General features: G+C 53.1%; 2 protein-coding genes across 2 annotated transcripts; both read left to right on the top strand.

Annotated features, from left to right (window-relative positions):
* Positions 1 to 634: 634 nt before the first annotated feature.
* Positions 635 to 4,225, top strand: CTRU02_212080 (heat repeat containing protein; the record flags this gene model as incomplete). Its single annotated transcript, XM_036725091.1, has 3 exons — positions 635 to 1,218; positions 1,274 to 2,179; positions 2,233 to 4,225. The coding sequence occupies 3 exons, from the start codon at positions 635 to 637 to the stop codon at positions 4,223 to 4,225; spliced, it is 3,483 nt and encodes a 1,160-aa protein (XP_036583256.1).
* Positions 4,226 to 12,562: 8,337 nt separating this feature from the next.
* On the top strand, positions 12,563 to 16,508 carry CTRU02_212081 (Rho-type GTPase-activating protein 4; the record flags this gene model as incomplete). The annotated part of the gene is made up of 6 exons (XM_036725089.2): positions 12,563 to 12,640; positions 12,715 to 12,745; positions 12,885 to 14,234; positions 14,298 to 16,121; positions 16,174 to 16,307; positions 16,365 to 16,508. 6 exons carry the CDS (start codon positions 12,563 to 12,565, stop codon positions 16,506 to 16,508), a joined length of 3,561 nt encoding a protein of 1,186 aa, XP_036583255.2.
* Between the last annotated feature and the right edge of the window lie 706 nt (positions 16,509 to 17,214).

A 17,214-nucleotide genomic window follows, 5' to 3' on the forward strand; every position in this document is an offset into this window, starting at 1 on the left:
GGTGCAAGGCCAATGCAGGGGTTTCAATTCCCCTATCGCGGTAGCGCAAGAGACACATCCCAGACCGTTTCGCGCTTAGCGGCCTGTCTAGCGTCCCGCCGCAGCTCACAGGCGACACCGTGGGGAAGGTCCACTTGCTGGCCAGTAATAACCTTGAGTCGAGCACAACAAGTTCCCGTGGCACGGGGCAACTGCGGCTTGGGATCCCCCCCTTTGTTTGCTCAAGACATCCGCAAACAATCACAACATCTGCGCGCAAAAAGTGCAAACGTCGATTACAACCCGGCCCAATTTGCCGCACATTCGCACTGGGATTTTCCTCCGTGCCTCTCGCACTCGAAGCTACTTTCAGCAGCGTAAGCTACCCCTCCTTTCTCTTGCCTGTCGGCTTGTTTCAAACCGCCACCCCTCCCCCCGTTGCGCTAAACGACTCGTGCTCTCGCCTTCACCTTTTGGAACAGCTGTCGCTCACCTGTCCTGACTGGCTACGCATCCGCGCGTGTGTTCTACTTGGCCGAGCTACCTACGTGCCGACGACGTCGAAAAAAAAGAGAAGCAATAGCTGACCGTTATCCCTCACATCAGGCACTCAAAAACAGCACCCAACCGAAGCCCAACCCTCGGTTTGCGGGGAATGGCTGAAAAAATCACCGAGGATCAGGTCAATGACCTGCTCAAGATCCTCCGCTCTGAGGCCAGCATCGATGCTAAGGTCCAGCATGTTACTGGCATCAAGTCCGGCATCAAGCAGCACAATGTCCCCGACGTCCTCATCCCACAAATCTTTGATGGCCTCCGTACCGCATCCGTCTCGCAGCATGCCGTCCTCGTCAACGCCGGCTTCACAGCCCTGAACCACCTACTTACTAGGTTGTCGAGACAGGAGCCCAAGTACATTTCCAAGGAGGCAAAGCATACCCTACCCTTAGTTATCGACAAGCTAGGCGACCAGAAGGAAAAGTTTAGAGGTCTCGCGTCGCAGGCGCTGACCACGATGTACGCCGCAGCTCCCATGGATGTCGAACGCTCTGTAAGAAATGTTGCTATGGTGGGCAAGAATCCGCGGGCCAAGGAGGCCGGTATGCACTGGCTTCTGCACATGCACCAGGAACATGGTATGCAATTCCGTGCCTACGTCCCCACGCTTATGGAGCTGCTCGAGGACGCCGATGGCATGGTGCGCGACGTTGCTAAGAGCACTGTCATTGAGCTGTTCAGGTATGTCAGAAAGGTCGTCCGTCTCTCGTGACGCGCGCTAATTATCAACGTGCAGAACCGCACCGAATACCGCCAAATCCGACCTTAAAAGACAGCTAAAGAACTTCAAAGTTCGTCCTGCCATCGAACAAGCCATTGTTAAGGAGCTTGCACCGAGTGCCTCTTCCGAGCGACCTGAGACTCCTCATGAGGCCCCCCCACCACCAGTCTCGAAACCGAAGCTCGCTGCCAGCGTATCCTCCCTTGCGAGCGAACGTCCTGTGACACCCGGCGTTGAACCACGAAGCGATGTTGAGCCGGCATATGTCAACACCCAACGCGAACTAGACGAAATATTTAGGGAAATGATGTTGTACTTTGAAGGAAAGGAGACTGAACAAAATTGGTTGAAGCGGGAGGAGAGCGTGACGAAGCTGCGGAAGCTAATTGCTGGAAACGTCCCGCAAGATTTCCCTGACGCCTTCATGCTGGGTCTCAAAGGGCTGCTTGATGGAATCATCAAGGCCGTTAACTCCTTGCGCACCAGTCTTTCCAAGGAGGGGTGCAGCTTGGTACAAGATATTGCTGTCACTTTTGGCCCCGGTATGGACCCGCTGGTAGAGCTCTTGATGCAGACCTTCATCAAGCTCTCAGCCGCGACGAAAAAGATCAGTTCTCAGCTTGCAAACACTACAGTTGACACTATCATTGGAAGGGTGACGTACAACTCGCGAATTATGCAGCATATTTGGCTTGCTTGTCAGGACAAGAACGTCCAGCCCCGAACGTATGCGACGGGCTGGCTGAAGACCGTCCTGAACAAGGAGGCCCACCATAAGAGCCATATCGAGCACGGTGGTGGGCTGGAAATGGTAGAAAAGTCCATCAAGAGGGGCCTAAACGATGCAAACCCTGGGGTCAGAGAAAGGATGCGTGCTACCTATTGGTTGTTTGCCAAGATCTGGCCTGCCAGAGCTGAGCTGTAAGTTGATAGGTTTCTGTTTGTGCTCGCATCTCCGGTTAACGCTATTGCAGGCTTAAAGATACACTGGACCCAACTGCTCAGAAACTTCTCGACAAGGATCCCAACAACCCGAATGCTCCTAAGAGGACGGAGACAGAACGCGCTCGTCCAGGTCTTGGCTTGTCAAAGAGCACCATGAGCAGCAGCAGGCCAACTCTGCGAGAGACGATGATGGCCCAGAAGAAAGCAACAATGGCGGCTCGAAACCTGCCGCCTCGCCCCGGATCTGCCATGGCCAACCTCTCTCCTGTCCGTCCCCAACCGCCAGCAGCTAGCGCATCAACAGGTTCGGCCGCTCCAGCAAAGACAACAGTGTCCGGTGGCATGTCTGTCCGGCCTATGAGACCCACAAAGAAACGGCCAGAAATGGCTGCCAGACCAGCAACCGCAGGACCGTACTCTGTGAGGACTCACGATGGGCCCTCTGCCGAGGCACCGAGCCCGGAGAGTCTAAAATCCAAGGCCACACCCAAGTCAAAGACAGAGGCCTCGCCTCGAAGGGTCGCTCCTCGAACACGACCTGGCCATGCATCCCATGCTAGTGAATCAAGCGTTGCATCACCGAGTGCCAAATCAGTGCTGTCGAAATCCGTCTCTTCTCCTCGTGCCTCGCCTCGAAATAGCCCTGCAAAACCCTTGAGATCTCATACTTCGATACCAGCCAGCAGTCCATCCAAAGACAATGAAGATCTCACTCTCGTGGTACCGAACATTGCAAGTCTGGTATCGTCGTCGCCCAAGCCTGTTACCGATGGCATTCCATCCTCTGCTGCTCCTGAAGAGCAAGGCGCTCCAGCAGCAGATGTACAAGCTGCTATTTCGGTAGAGATTCCCCTGCCAGCCGAACGTATGCCAGAACCTACGCCAGAGCCTGAGGTACTGGCTTCGCCAGCGCCCTCGCTCCAACCCCCAGCGGAGATCATCCCTGAGACGGCTATAGAAGCCCCCACGGAAGTCCCCACAGTTATCCCGGTCGAGCCTCTGGAAGACGACCCTGTCAAAGTCTTACCAGAGGCTCCCGCGGCTGACGCTGTGGAGGCAACGCCATCTCTATCTACACCCACTAAGGGGGATGAGCTGCAGTCCGATTCAACACCTGTCAACGGACTCAAGGTGTTTGAGGACCCGTTTGTCGAGGATCAGCATTCCGAGAAGCCCAGCTTCACCGGCCCGGTGCTTGAGGACAAACCTGTTAACGAAATTGCCGTACCTGTACCCACCAATGGGGATACTAACGGCCCCCCGGAAACGCCTGACAAGGCGCGCCAGACCTCCAGATTGCTCGATAGTGGAGTTACCAGAGTCAAAGCCAAGTCTCTGGACGTCCACGGTTTCAGAAAACTCCAGTCCATTCTGAGGGACAATAAGGTCTTGTTCACAGACGATAAGTTCGAGGCGCTTCTACGCGGGCTCTTTGAGTACCTCGAGGCGCCGCTTGCCAACCTTGCGCCAGAGAAGGTTCAGGATGTGAAGGCCCAGATCCTCGCGACGATCAAGCTTCTACTCAAGAAGGAGCGGGACAACTTCCAGCCCCACGTGTCACGCGGCCTGGAGTCCCTTGTAGAGACGCGCAGTGCTTATGACTCTCGGACACGTATCGTTAGCGGCCTTGAGCTGCTCGCTGAAGAGCTCGTCGGCCTGGGTGACCCCCCTGAGATCGTTGTCGTCATGACAAAGCTTCTGCAGGGCAAGCAGGACAACACGGTCGAGGGCAGCCGCTGCCTCGCTTCAGGTCTACACGTCCTCAAGGAGCTGCTCGATAAGCGCACGGGCTTTTTGCCCTCGGAGAGTGAACTTGCACAGCTAGCTGGCCTTGCTGGGCGATGCCTCGAGTCCACGGACTCGGGCGTACGCATGGGCGCCGTCCAGCTGTGCGTGGCGCTTCATACACGGATCGGCGACGGACCGTTCTGGGAGCTCATCAAAGGCGCCAAGGACGATCCCAAGAATCTCATCACGTACTACATCGCCAAGAAGCAGCGGGAGAGCAGCGTCGCGGCTTAGATCGGATTCAAACATACATCGCGGTATTTTGTCACAGAACAGGTGGCACCCGGCGTCCGGGGAGACGGAGTGTGGGGACTGGAGCACAAAAGGGAAAACGGAGTTATTGCGCGGTCGTTGGTACGGAGTGGGAGCTAGCTACATGGGAGCGGAGGCAGGTTTGGGTGGATCACATCTTGAAAGCCTTTCTTGTATCGTTGTTTTAATAGCCAGCATAGCTAGCTGCGCACTGTACCATTATTTATGTCTTTTTCTCTTCTTCAATGTCATTCAACTATCATTTCTCGCTTCAAGTTTCTTCGCACACCCCAGTGTTGTAAAAACAACAAGTCGGGAAAGCCGGTTTTATGACCCCCCCAAAAGCGGTTCATAAGCACCAAAGGATTCTGGATCCTGTATTCGGACCGCGATGGCTGTCACGAACAGGTATCATCAGCCCTTCAAGGCTGAGTCTGAGCCTTTATCTTGCTGTCTCCTACATGCCTACCTATCATTACGCCCTTTTGGCCATGCCGGCACGCACAGCCTGCTCCTGCATGTGCATCCACCTATCACGTCTATATACCGTCTCCATCCACCCATCCCCTGCACACAACCTTATCATCTAATAGACACCCCGAAAAAGGGGGGGGAAGGGTTGACAATTGTAGCGCCCGTCCGTCCGTCTTTGACGGGCCTTCGCAGAGCCCGTGACGTATCTAGACGTTTCTGCCAAGATCCGACAGTGTCGAATGATCGTCCTATGCTTGCGGTTTATTTCTCTCTCTAAACTAATTGAAAGAAAAGCAGGATGGCCATGCGAACACCAGAAGCAGCTGATGAGGTGTGTGTTGATGGGGGGGGATAACAAATCCGGGGGAAGGGGGATTTAACGGGATGGATTAGATGGCGCGCGGCGGCGCATGACAGCGACAGTCTGAGCGTACCTTTTCCCCCCCCTTGACCGCGACTTTGGATGATATTTTTGGTCTACATATTTGTAGACTTAGGAAGAGGGGATGAGGGGTGAGAGAGATGTGGCGGAGGTTTAGTAGTCAGAGGTTCACCGTGCGCCCGAAATGATATAGGATGGGATGAAGGAGGCAAAATAGTCAATCGCATCGGGATATGAAGCATTGCAAAATGGCCCTGGTTAGTGAGAGTTTGCGTCAGGTTGACGAGGCTCTTCCGCGTGGCAGGGAAACTTTGTTTGTGAGTTGATTATTGTGATTATTAGAGTAAGGAGGGGCATGATGGTGATGCATGGATATTGCTAGAGTCTGGCGGGCGCCCCCGGATCGGAGGGAGGGATGATGGGATGGAGGTTAAGGACCTGACTGGGGGTTATATCCTTTTTACTTATCGTCAACTACGGCTTGAGTTGTCCAGGACCTGAGCCACTGTGGTAACATGTATTTTGAGCATCGCGGGCAAGGTCTGGTTACTGCGCTACTCACGTCAGTGCTTCGTCAGGACCACGTGTCGCAGTGCGGCAATTGGCAGCCTGGGTGCATATCGGAGAATAATCACGGATCTCCCGGGGAGGCGGACGGGCGTTGGCAGCGTCTCCTATCCTGAATTTGGGGTTGTGTTCGGAAGGGCGGCCGCATAGGGGATGACCGTCCTTAATTGCGGTTCTCATGCTTGTGCGAGTTGTTCGGGCTTTCGGAGCACCCCTTTCGCTTCGGAACTTGTGTGGTAATGTGGCCAATTCAGATCTTTGTAGCCCAAAAGCGTGGAATGCTGACTCCCTGGTGTCCGTTCGCTATTGATATCATGTACGCAAAGCATCCCTTGTTATTGCTACTTTCGCTCGCTACGTTCCATCGACTATCTCTCCGTCCAGTAAGAGTATCAGGAAGGGACGCGTTCCAGATGGCATGTAGGTGCTTCCAGCCTGTCATTCTCATGCGCGAACTCCAATTATTTGAAGTAATAGGGAAGGCGGTGCACTGGAACAAGGGTGATCGGCAATCTGGATGATTTGAGATGATAAATTGACAGGGATTTGCTTCGAGGGAGGTAACCTGAGGTTGAAGAACGTCGAAGCTGCCGTGAAGACGCGCCGGGTGTGGAGACGCCGAAGATTACGCGGTCTTCCGCAGCATCCCGCACACACAAGAGCATTCGAAGCGGCAGAGGAATAGGGGGCCGGCGGGTCTGTACGGAAAGCTTGTCAAGGAACAGATGCCGGTCTTGTTGAGATTGACAAGCGCCCAGCATCGAACGATCTCGTCGGCGGTTATGGATTAATTGTCATAGTCTCTTGCGGTCTTAAAATCGATTTGGACGGTGGACCCTCTTCGAGAATCGATAGTTCAAATTGGAAGGTTACAGTCAACCATTGGGAAGATGTTGATAGAGTAGCATTGGGATCAAACCCCAAGCCTTGTCGGCCAGCAGTCTAGCAGGCAGGGCCCTTTAGCGAGCGCATCAGTGGGCTTTAATTCCACTCTCAGACGCGACCGCTCACAGACGACGTTCGAGACAACATTACACTCTCTTTGTTGTTTCAACTGCCCCTGACAGCAAACAGCAGCTTTTGCGGCACAAATGTTCCCTTTTGGCGCGCATTGAGGGAATTATGGTATGTGAGTTTCTTGGCGAAGGAAAAGCGAAAAATGACATAAAAATTAAAAATCATAAATAAATAAAATAGTTGTCAGTCAAGTTTGACGCAGCAAGGCAATTGTTCTTCAAGCCCAATTCTTCTTGTAGGCATTGGTGTGGGTTCCCTGGCTTCTTTCGACTTGCCATGGCAGGGGATTAGAGGCATCCAAGGAAGACAATTCAATTGGGTTGCAACGTATTTCTTTTGATGCTAGGCCTCAAGGAGATAAAGCCAGGACAGGAAGGCTGGTTATGGTTGGAGGCGTGAGATCCAGGTGGTACTCTAGTTTCAAAGCGCGCTCAAATATCGGAGAAAGTGCAGTATATGGCGGTGATCAACGTTGTCAGATACACTCACACACAGGCTGGTAGTATGCCGCAAGTCTGTGTTAAGTGGTTGTTGCGGGCAGGGCGATGCCATTGAAACCAGTGTTGGCGTAGATTGAGGGGAATCAGACACCTAGCCATACGATTGCGGTGTATTCTTTCCGGGATTCGAGTGGATGTCAGTGCGACAGGATGACCAGGACCAGGGTTCTTGCCATGTTACCGAAAAGAAGGCACTGAAACTGGGCAGAAAAAAAAACAGAAAACCACAGGCATCCCCCCCAAATGGAGTGCTGTCATTGTCGTTGCCCATCCCAGGTGGCTACTAGCCAGCCAGCGGCGACCTGATAGGACCTGAAGGTCGGTAGAACATGTTTGAAACAAACGCGGGGAGTTGCTTCAGTCGAAATGTGCTGGGAAAGAGATAACAAGTTCAAGAACGGATGCGATGGCTACGCATTGCTATGGCGATCACGCGGGATCTTGGGTACGTAATCGATGGCTGCAGGATCAAATCTTGCTGATCTTGACAATAAGTTGAGAAACTGTGATCTTGGTTGTTGCAGTGCAGGGCTGTCGGCATCGAGTCCGTCCGTCTCTAGACTTCGAAAGTTAGGAACGAACAAGGAAGTCCCATCCAAGGTAAATGGTGGGATGAAGATACGGCCCACTCTGGCAGGCGGATGGCCCGAAGTTGGAGTCGACTTGGTCAGGGAGTGTGTTGAATACGTAGTTTAATGAATATCATTGAAGATTTCCCATGTCGAAGACCCTGGGGAATTGTGCTGTTCAACTCATTACATGGTATCGATGATTTTGATTAGCAAGTGCCCACCAGAATGACAGGTGCGTCAACTCACAAGGCACAAATTCGGATTGTAGCCCAGCAATCGAGTGGTTCAGTGGGCTGGGCCGCAGTCGGGGGCCGGAGGATCGACTGCATGGATCGTGATGAATAGGGTCAAGTTTGTGCGGACAGGTACGCCAAGATGGCCGTCCTCTTTTTTTTTTTTTTTAAAGAGAAGCGAGAGAGAATGAGAGTGGTGGCGCTGTAGCGGGGGGCCGTTTAGCTGAAACAGTAGCCCAGTGGAGATTTCGAGTCTCCAAGTCTGCTGTCATTAAGATGAGGTGCTGGTGAGGTACGTATCCCTGTCCACCTCTCCCATCGTCTCGTCTCCACCATAACTCTCCTTCACACCATCACACACAAACACCCACTCTTATTTTTCTCTCTCACAGCGTAGAAGCCTGAGACCCCCTCATGCTTAGGTTTCGTCTGGGCTGAGGTATCCTGGGTTGGACCCGGACCCTGCATCGGGCCTCCTGTTTTCATCTTGGGACCCCCGACAAATCATCGACCGCACTGCCATCATACCAAGAAATAAAAAATCTCCGCGAAACGCTCGATTGACGACAGCTATCTAATTATTTGGTCAGGTACTCCGTGTTAATGGTGGCGCCTAATCCAGCTCGATCCGAGGTGGGGTGTTCACCGCCAAAAGCCCATCGCATCCTGCCTTAATCACATCTTGCTTGACCGACCATACCTCGGCGAGAGTTGATGCGCACCTGTAGCTTTGCCCACGCACCACCACAATCTGCTTGTGGCTCCTGCTCTTGCTTCTGGCCCGACTCTGCGCGAGCTGCAGGGTTCTGGTTGAACCATGATCTGCAGGCTGTAAGGGGTGGGTGGGAGCTTGGCCGCTGATCAAGAAGGCCAGACCAACACAAATGCAGCTCATCACCGTCTGCTGCCATCCAAGTAACCTTTAAGACAACAGGAGATGATAGCAGCAAGTGTCTGGTGCTTTTTCATCAGCACGAGCCACAGCTGTCTCGACAACCACTCAATGCCTGTAAAGTAGTAGACTGCCTCACGTCAACCCCAGACTCGCCCACCATACTACCGGACGTGACAGCCACAGCTCGAGCCACGGCAACCAGAAACGCCTCGGTTTCAACCAGCGCGTGGCGTGCCAGTGTCCGTGTCAGCCGTCGTCTGATGGCCTGATACCGTGTTACCGCCCGCCATGCGATTGCGTTGCGGTTTGGTTTGTCGCCTGCATGTTTGTTGTGTCTCTCCCAACTGCCCCAGTCGCCTATTCATCCTTCTGCCATCGCACCACCTCAGCCATCAGCCTGAAGATAAGCATATAGCCAGTGACACATAGATGAGCGCTGCTCGTGGTGGCTGCTATTATTGTCCATCGCGCAAGCCTGATTTCCATACTCTGCTCCGTCGGCTCGCACTCGAAAAGCTTGTTAGCCATCACTGCCATAAGCGCCTCCACGGCTCGCTAGTGGCCCAGCTGGCCTTCCTCCTAAGCTTCGGATTTGCCTTAGCTGGACCTAGAGCTAACAACGTAACAGAACAACCCGTAAATGCCGTCCAGGCACGCTACGGCATGGCGACACCTACATGTCCCCAATCGAAGGAGAGATTACTGTGGAGGTCGGGGCGATCGACTCGCAAGCCGCAGCACGTTGCTGCAAGGCCAAAAAAGAAAAAAGTTCGAGTCGTCCCATCTCGCGCTCAAACTCGCTGGCACTCTGTGCCAAGGAGAAATCTGTTTGTTTTTCCACCGCTTCTGATGATTATGCTTGGACTCTCTACAATGAGCGTAGGATGTATCTTCATCAGTTATTTCGAGACAACCTGTAACCTGTATAGAAGAGAGGAGGGAGAGAGTAAAACAGAAACCAACCGCGTCGTTATATGCGCAACGGCCCTTTCATTACCGTTTACCCCGTTCCGTCTGCCTTCCGAGGCCTCTGCAACCTGTTCGCGGCCTGGGGCGGTGACATTGTTTGTTTGCGTCGGATAACGACCACACCCAGCTTGGATGTGGGCGATCATTGCTGGATAGCTGCATAAAACCCAGCAAACCATTGCTAGTAAAGGGAAGGATGGGCATTAGGCCGTTGCTGCTTTTGAACCGCTGCAGAGTCGTTGTACTTGCAATGCAGCGATGATATACGATTCCTATACATGCCGGATGACGCATCAAGCCTTCACTTCCGCTCTCAGTCCTTGTGTGCATGTACACGATCGAGGTACTTTGTCTCATGTACCTATATTCCTGAGGTTGTCTTGTTTCATGAGTACGCGGAGACTCTCTCATAAAAGGCTACCCACTTCATCAGGCTGTAAAATTCAAAAGACGTTGGCAAATACGAATCGCAATTTTAACGGTACATATGTCAGGAATTGCCTCTCTTGGACAAGACCACCACCGCCTCAAGTGGACTGTGCTGTTGTACTGCCAGCGTGGGCAACTTAGAGAGGTACCTTCAGCGGGATGGAACTTACAATGGCCTCTTGAGCTTCTGCAAAGCAGGACAGTCGCTACCAGGCCAGCAGGCCCTGGCCCTGTGGTATGGCCTAGGATGTTTCTGTTCGATACCTCACCTCACGTTGAATGCTGACCACATCAGATACCTCTACCCCTGGACCAAGCACAGAAAGCCCCTGAGAAGTCGCCCTAGTTCACAAAGCAAGGCCAGCCAGTGAGAAACTTGAGGTACCTGGCTGGAACAAGACCTCCTCTCCCCCTCCTTGCGAAGTTGTCCCCCATCCCAGTCCCTCCACTCCACTTGGAAATGACCCCGGTCGCAGACAAGAAGGGGTGTTTGAGGGGTTCCACTGTTCGTGCCACAGCCAGCACTGAGCGCACTTCACCTTCACTTTCTGAGTCTGATGCCTCTCTTGGAGGGACAGCACAACGCACAGCCCAATGACCAAGAGCCGAGTAAGTGGAGAGGTATAAGCAAATCTAAAATAAAAATCAGAAATAGGGGGAAACGGAGAGTGAATGGATGTTGGGGGGTTTTGGGAGTTCTGCATCTGATGAATAAGGCAAGTCTCCCATATCAGACTGCTAGGTACCGCTGTATGTTACACACCGCTTCGATCTACGTGCTAGTTGCCCTGTGCCTGAGCAGAAATACTTGGACCCTCAAGTATTTGGTACTTTGTCTGCCCTGCATGCCGGATGCCCACACAAGCCGCCAACAACAATAACAACAACATCACCAACATAATTGGGGGTGCTGCTCACAGCTGAGTATTGTAGACAGAGACTTCGCAGTTGCCAGAAGAGTCGTACATCTCTGTGAGATGATGATGATGCCGATAACGGTGAAGATAATGGCAAAAAGGCGACGAAATACAGCGTTTGTACCTTCCAAGTAAGACTGTTCTCCTTTCTGCCTTACCACAAACTTCCCCCTCAAAATTACAAGGATTTGGTCCCTCATCTCAGTGATGTCAAGTAGCGATACCGCTGGTTGTCCGCCCCCCTCCACACCCGCACCGCACATCTGCCAGTCTGTTCTATCCCCATCATCCCGTCCACGTCCCGTCCAGCCCCGTTCCGTTCCCAAGTCCCCCAAATTTTGGCCAAAGCCAGCTCTCCCCAAATTCCACGTCAAGCGCCACCATCCGCCCGTCCTTTACGCTCGTCCTCTGTCTTGACGAAGGCTTCTTCTTCCTATACACACTAACATCTGTCTTCTACATCATCTCCTGTCACTAACGCAAGGCCCGCGCGTACACAGCATCCTGCCTCACTAGAGCCCTCATTCATCCACTTGTGCATCTCTAAGGGCCTGGACAGACCCCCCCTTCCTGAACCTGTCCACTCCAACTTGGCCCTGTTGTCCTCGCACTCACCTGCTAGGACGGTACCACCTGGCCAAGCCCTGGCTTGCCATAGTTAACATAGTCTCGCTTCTCCTCCACGTCGGTCGTCGCACCTCTCCATCGTCCCGACCATTCGAGGGTCTAGGTTCTGGTCAAAAATCTCCAATCCAACCAGTTGGTGCCAGCTACTCTTTTTTTTTTTTTCTTTCTAATTCTGCTGCCCCCATCTAAGAGACCAGCGGCTTTTCCACCCTACCCTGCTACCTCAGCTCACCTTACCCTTACTTTGCTCGACCGCCGACGCCGCTATTTTCGCCCCAGAGGCTCCGAGCCCTCGAGAGTACCATTCCATTTCTCAAGTTACCCCCTCGACGAATTTACCTCGACCTCCCCCTAAACGAAGCCATACGAGCGCTACCTCGACGGTGTCTTTCCTCCTACGCCGCCACTCGCTCACTACTCGTTTTCTCTATCTCCTACTCTTCAATTTTCCATTTGGGCCAGACGCTATCGCAGCCCCAAGCAAATCACCGAACGCCATCTACTAGGCGCTACTCTCCCCGACGTATACGCCTATCCAGTTGAGCTCCTGACACGAGCCGCACAGTCTGTCGACCCTGTGTGTCCTTGTCGTCCATGATACAGCTTCTTTTGGTCGATCACTCGCTCACTGGTCGTTCTGCCGCCGAGGATACGTTCATGACCCTCGACGCACTCGAGCTTGCTTGTTAGAACACTAGTCGTGACGACGTCCTATAACAGAGGACAAACTGCCCGTCATGACAGCCGTCATGGAGGACTATCTGGAGAGTCCTATGGACAACGATGATGTCTTCCCTTGCAAAGGTTGCGGAGAGGTATGCTGCTCCCCGCTGGTTAACTTTTGCCCCGTCTGTAAGCACCTACTGATGGCGGTACCCTACTCTACTAGATCCTAGAAGAGGGCAAAGCGTTCGAACTTGGTATGTCCCCTCAGTTTCTTACCAACTCTCCCTAATCTTTTCCTCTCCCATTAATTTACCATACCATCCCTTCTCCTCGGGTATCGTAACTGTTTGGCCTTCATAGCCATGCTGTCCACTATGGCCATGTCGCCTGCGGTCTCCAAGTTTAACCAAGCTAACGACACTCCTTCTGATTCAGCCGGAAACCGATGGCATCTCAACTGCTTCCGCTGCAACACCTGTGGCACCCTTCTCGACTCCGATGCGAACCTATTGCTCCTCGGCGATGGCTCGCTTATTTGCAATAATTGCACATACAGCTGTAGTGCTTGCGGAAACAAGATCGAAGACCTTGCCATCCTGACTGGCGACCAGGCGTTCTGCGCGACGTGCTTCCGGTGTCGCAACTGTAAGAGGAAAATCGAGAACCTGCGATACGCGCGAACTTCACAAGGCATCTTTTGTATGAGTTGTCATGAGTCGCTCATGGCAAGACGAAGGAAAAAATCCAAGGCTGCAGCCCAGGCTAAGTCGAGGGAGAAAGACGGGTCTCCAATGATAACGGACAAGTCTCTGCCCGCTCTTCCGCCCAACGCTATTCCTCCGAACGCCTTCTCTGATACTCGCGTTGACCCTGATTCTGACACTCCCACCGAGCTGTCCCCTCGACCACGCCCTGCCTACAACAGGAATGATTCCTCGTCCAAGAACAGTAGCCGGCCCTCGCGCTCTCCGGAGCGCACTTCAGAGAAGGAAGGTCTGTCGTTGCCAGCCTCAAACTATCGCAATAACCGCAACTCGACGATTGTTGCTCCAAACAACAACAGCATAGATTCGAACGGCGGTGATGATGGCTTCTTCATCCCGGTTGCTCTTGATCCCTCGCCAATATCAAATACCCCCCGGTCAACATCAGAGAACTTGATGGGCCCCTCCAAGAAGCAAGACAAGGACTACTTCAGCAGCGTGCCCAGAGCCAGTACGGACAAAAAGAACGACTCTTCGGCCTCGACGCCGCATATTGCATTCCAAGAAAAGGGCCGCCAGCCTTCGTCTGACTTCGATGCCGGATCGGTCAAGTTGCCACTCCGCAGAACATCCAAGTCGTCAAGAAATGATTCGCGGTTGTCCACCAGCAACGACGAGAAGACGCAAAAGGTTACTGCCGGCAAGCTCTCGCCATCCATTGACGAGTTCAAGTTACAGGATGCCCCCAAGAGCAAGAAGCTGGTCAGCCCAAGGAGCGTATCCCACTCGGCCGCCATGACCCCTGAGAGTGGAAGTGCCAAGAGTAGTGACGGTGTTCTGCACAAGGACAAGGAGCCGTTCCCAAGCTTATCTTCGTCCGATTCACCTCCCCGCATGGGCAACGGAACCCCTCGATCGTCCCAAGATTCGAGGCAACGCGAGGAGGGCGACGTGCGTCCCTCGATGGACTCCATTTCCTCCTCACGAACAGACTTAACAGCCAAGTCCATCGCCAGAAAAGAACTGCCTCCACGCAATGGTATGTGCCCCTAAGCTTATGTTTTGTACTGATGCGAGACGCACCGACCTAACCTACTCATAGCCAACGGCAAGCCTACTGGTGGCTCTTTTGGGCGATCCAACACGCATGATGAGACAAGCTCATCGGGCCTCTCCGCACCCGCGCGCCCTAACATGACTGAGCACAAACTCAGTGACACATACATGCAGCCTCGGGCCCCTCCGCAACCACCTGGCCTGCCTGCGAACATCCCCAAACCTCCCGCAAAGGATCAGGCGAACGCGTCTGGTGAAGAGAAGATTTCACCTAAGCTACCGAGATGGAGCTCAGGTGGCGATTTCAGTATGGACGAGGACATGGCTAGGATCCTGGGCACTGACGAAAACTCATCATCGATACTTCGTCGTGTGTCGAACGCCGTTCGTCACGGTCGCACCAACAGCACTGAATCCAGCCACCCTCAACTGCCTCAGCACCCTCACAGAGTCACTGGCCACACGAGGAGTATTAGCGAAACCACCCGTGGCACTGCCTCCCCTCGTTGGCCGAAGACACCCATCGTTGAGGATCCCAGCAGCCACGATATCAGCAGTCCCATCTCGCTGCATTCGAGCGACGATCCGGCTTTCCTTAAGCGGCAGCTGCGCAACTCAGAGAACCGCGTGGCCGAGCTAGAGCGGCAATTCTCCACTGAGAAGGACCTCAAGCGCTTGAACAAGACTCTGATCGAAAAGCGCAAGACGGTCTCGGTGCTGGACACCCAGACTGAGATTATGATTAGGCAGTTGGAGGTTTTGGCCGGATACGTTGAACGCGCGAAGGAAACCAATACGCCCATTGACCCCCGTGAACTTGAGGACTCCGCAATCAAGGAGTTTGTGCAGAAGCTTGATAAGGTCAAGCAGACGATGAGCGCCGTTATCGAACAGCTTCATGCTGAACGTGACGAGTTGATGGACGAGAAGAACCAGGCCATGGCTGACAGAGATCGCGCTCTCCTCGAGTTTGAGCAGCTTTCATCCAAGAACGCTCAGCTCGCCGATATGAACAACGATCTCACCCACCAGATCCAAGAACGCTTCAAGTCTCAGATCGGAGGTGAGCTCAAATCGCCCAATGGCCTCGGTATCTACAGTCAGAGCAAGGTTTTCTCTTCATCCCAACTCAACTTGGCGGATTCTGCTAGCATGACCACCACGCTTGTACATGAGGCGGATGAACCAGTCGTAGAAGCCCGACCGACAGTTGTGGATATTCGTAAGGGACAGGTCAAGAAGTTCAACTGGAAGAAGGGTGGCAAGAGCATGGCGCAGAACGTGGCCAAGGGTGTGAACCGAGCCGTCGTCGCATTCCAGCAGGATCGTGAACGAGGTGTACACCAACAAGGTCTCACCGGCGACAACATTGGACTGCCTTACAACATGACGGTATCCCAAGTCGAGGCCCCCAGCACTCAACTTCCCGCAGCCAACGCACCAAAGGGTAACGCGCAACAAGCGGCTGACCGCCAAGGATTTGGCTTCTTCGGAAAGAAGAACGTGGGCAAGTCTACGTCCACGACGAACGTCGCAGCCCCCGCTGTAGCAGAGGCACCCTCGACTCTTTTCGGCTCAGACCTTGTCGAAAGAGCTGATTACGAGCGCCGCACTATTCCCAGTGTTGTGACTCGCTGCATTGAAGAAGTTGAGCTCCGCGGTATGGATGTTGAGGGCATCTACAGAAAGACGGGTGGCAATTCTCAGGTGAAGATGATCCAAGAGGGCTTCGACAAGAGCGAGGACTATGATATATCGGACCCCGGGCTTGACATCACAGCAGTGACGAGTGTACTCAAGCAATATTTCAGAAAACTTCCGACTCCGCTGCTCACGTACGATGTGTACGACAAGGTTCTCGAGTCGAACGGTGAGTTTGTCTTGGATGACCTACCAAAAATCTCATACTGACCTTTTATCAGCACTCACAGACCAGACCGAACGCTGCGATCATCTTCGCAGTGTTTTCAGCGGGATGCCCCAGCGCCACCGTGACTGTCTGGAGTTCCTCATGTTCCATCTCGCTCGAGTGGCCCAGCGAGAGCCAGAGAACCTGGTAAGTGCCCACCCCAACTCAAGCCGCATCTGCGGGATAGCGCTAACAATTTATTAGATGTCTCCCAAAAACCTGGCTGTCGTCTTCGCTCCAACAATTATGAGAGATACTAGCCTGGAACGAGAAATGACGGACATGCACGCCAAGAATCTGGCAGTGCAATTCGTCATTGAGAACACCCATGCCATCTTCATTGATTAACTTGCTGGCCTTTGATGGCCTAGCGCTATGTTGGAAAACCTGTATATATCCACGCACGCACGACCTGACGCCTTGGACCGCTTTTTTCTTGACGTATGCTGGCTCGGAGCCAACTCGCCCTTTGCTGACGGCCTATGACTTCCATATTTGGACTCGGTTTTTCCTTGGGACAGCTGTTTTGACCGCAGAAAAGGGGCGTTTCATGCCAGGAAACTTTAATGATATCCAAGCCTCTTGCTTTGGGGCACGAAAGGAGTTTCTCGGTTCTCGACAGCGGGTTTTGGGAACCAGAACCGGCAGGACGTATTAACATTCGTTGCTAGCGCGCTTTTACCCACTCTCACTCGTCGGCTTTCGAGTGGTGAGCACGACTTTATTTTCTGGCGATTTTGTATCCGAGGAAGAGAACGATGATGCATAGGGGGGCGACGATGAATGAGAACGGTGATTGAGAAGCATGATAGTCGCACGCATAAGGGGTTCTTCCCACCGCCGGGACGATAAACATTTGAAGTAGTGACGCTGCAAACCTCCTATGGGGTGGCTAAGCCACTTGTGTTTTTTTAAGACAGAAAAAAGACAACCAAACTTTTATAATCCGTTATGCCTACACCCATATGATTTTTTGTGACATGTGGTATCAAACATTGACTAGGTTATGAGAAATGATTCCGCTGCCGCTCCCTCCCTCCCTCTCTCCCGCTTT

Source organism: Colletotrichum truncatum (assembly GCF_014235925.2).
Source record: "Colletotrichum truncatum strain CMES1059 chromosome Unknown Contig_0008, whole genome shotgun sequence".
Classification (NCBI taxonomy): Eukaryota; Fungi; Ascomycota; class Sordariomycetes; order Glomerellales; family Glomerellaceae; genus Colletotrichum; species Colletotrichum truncatum.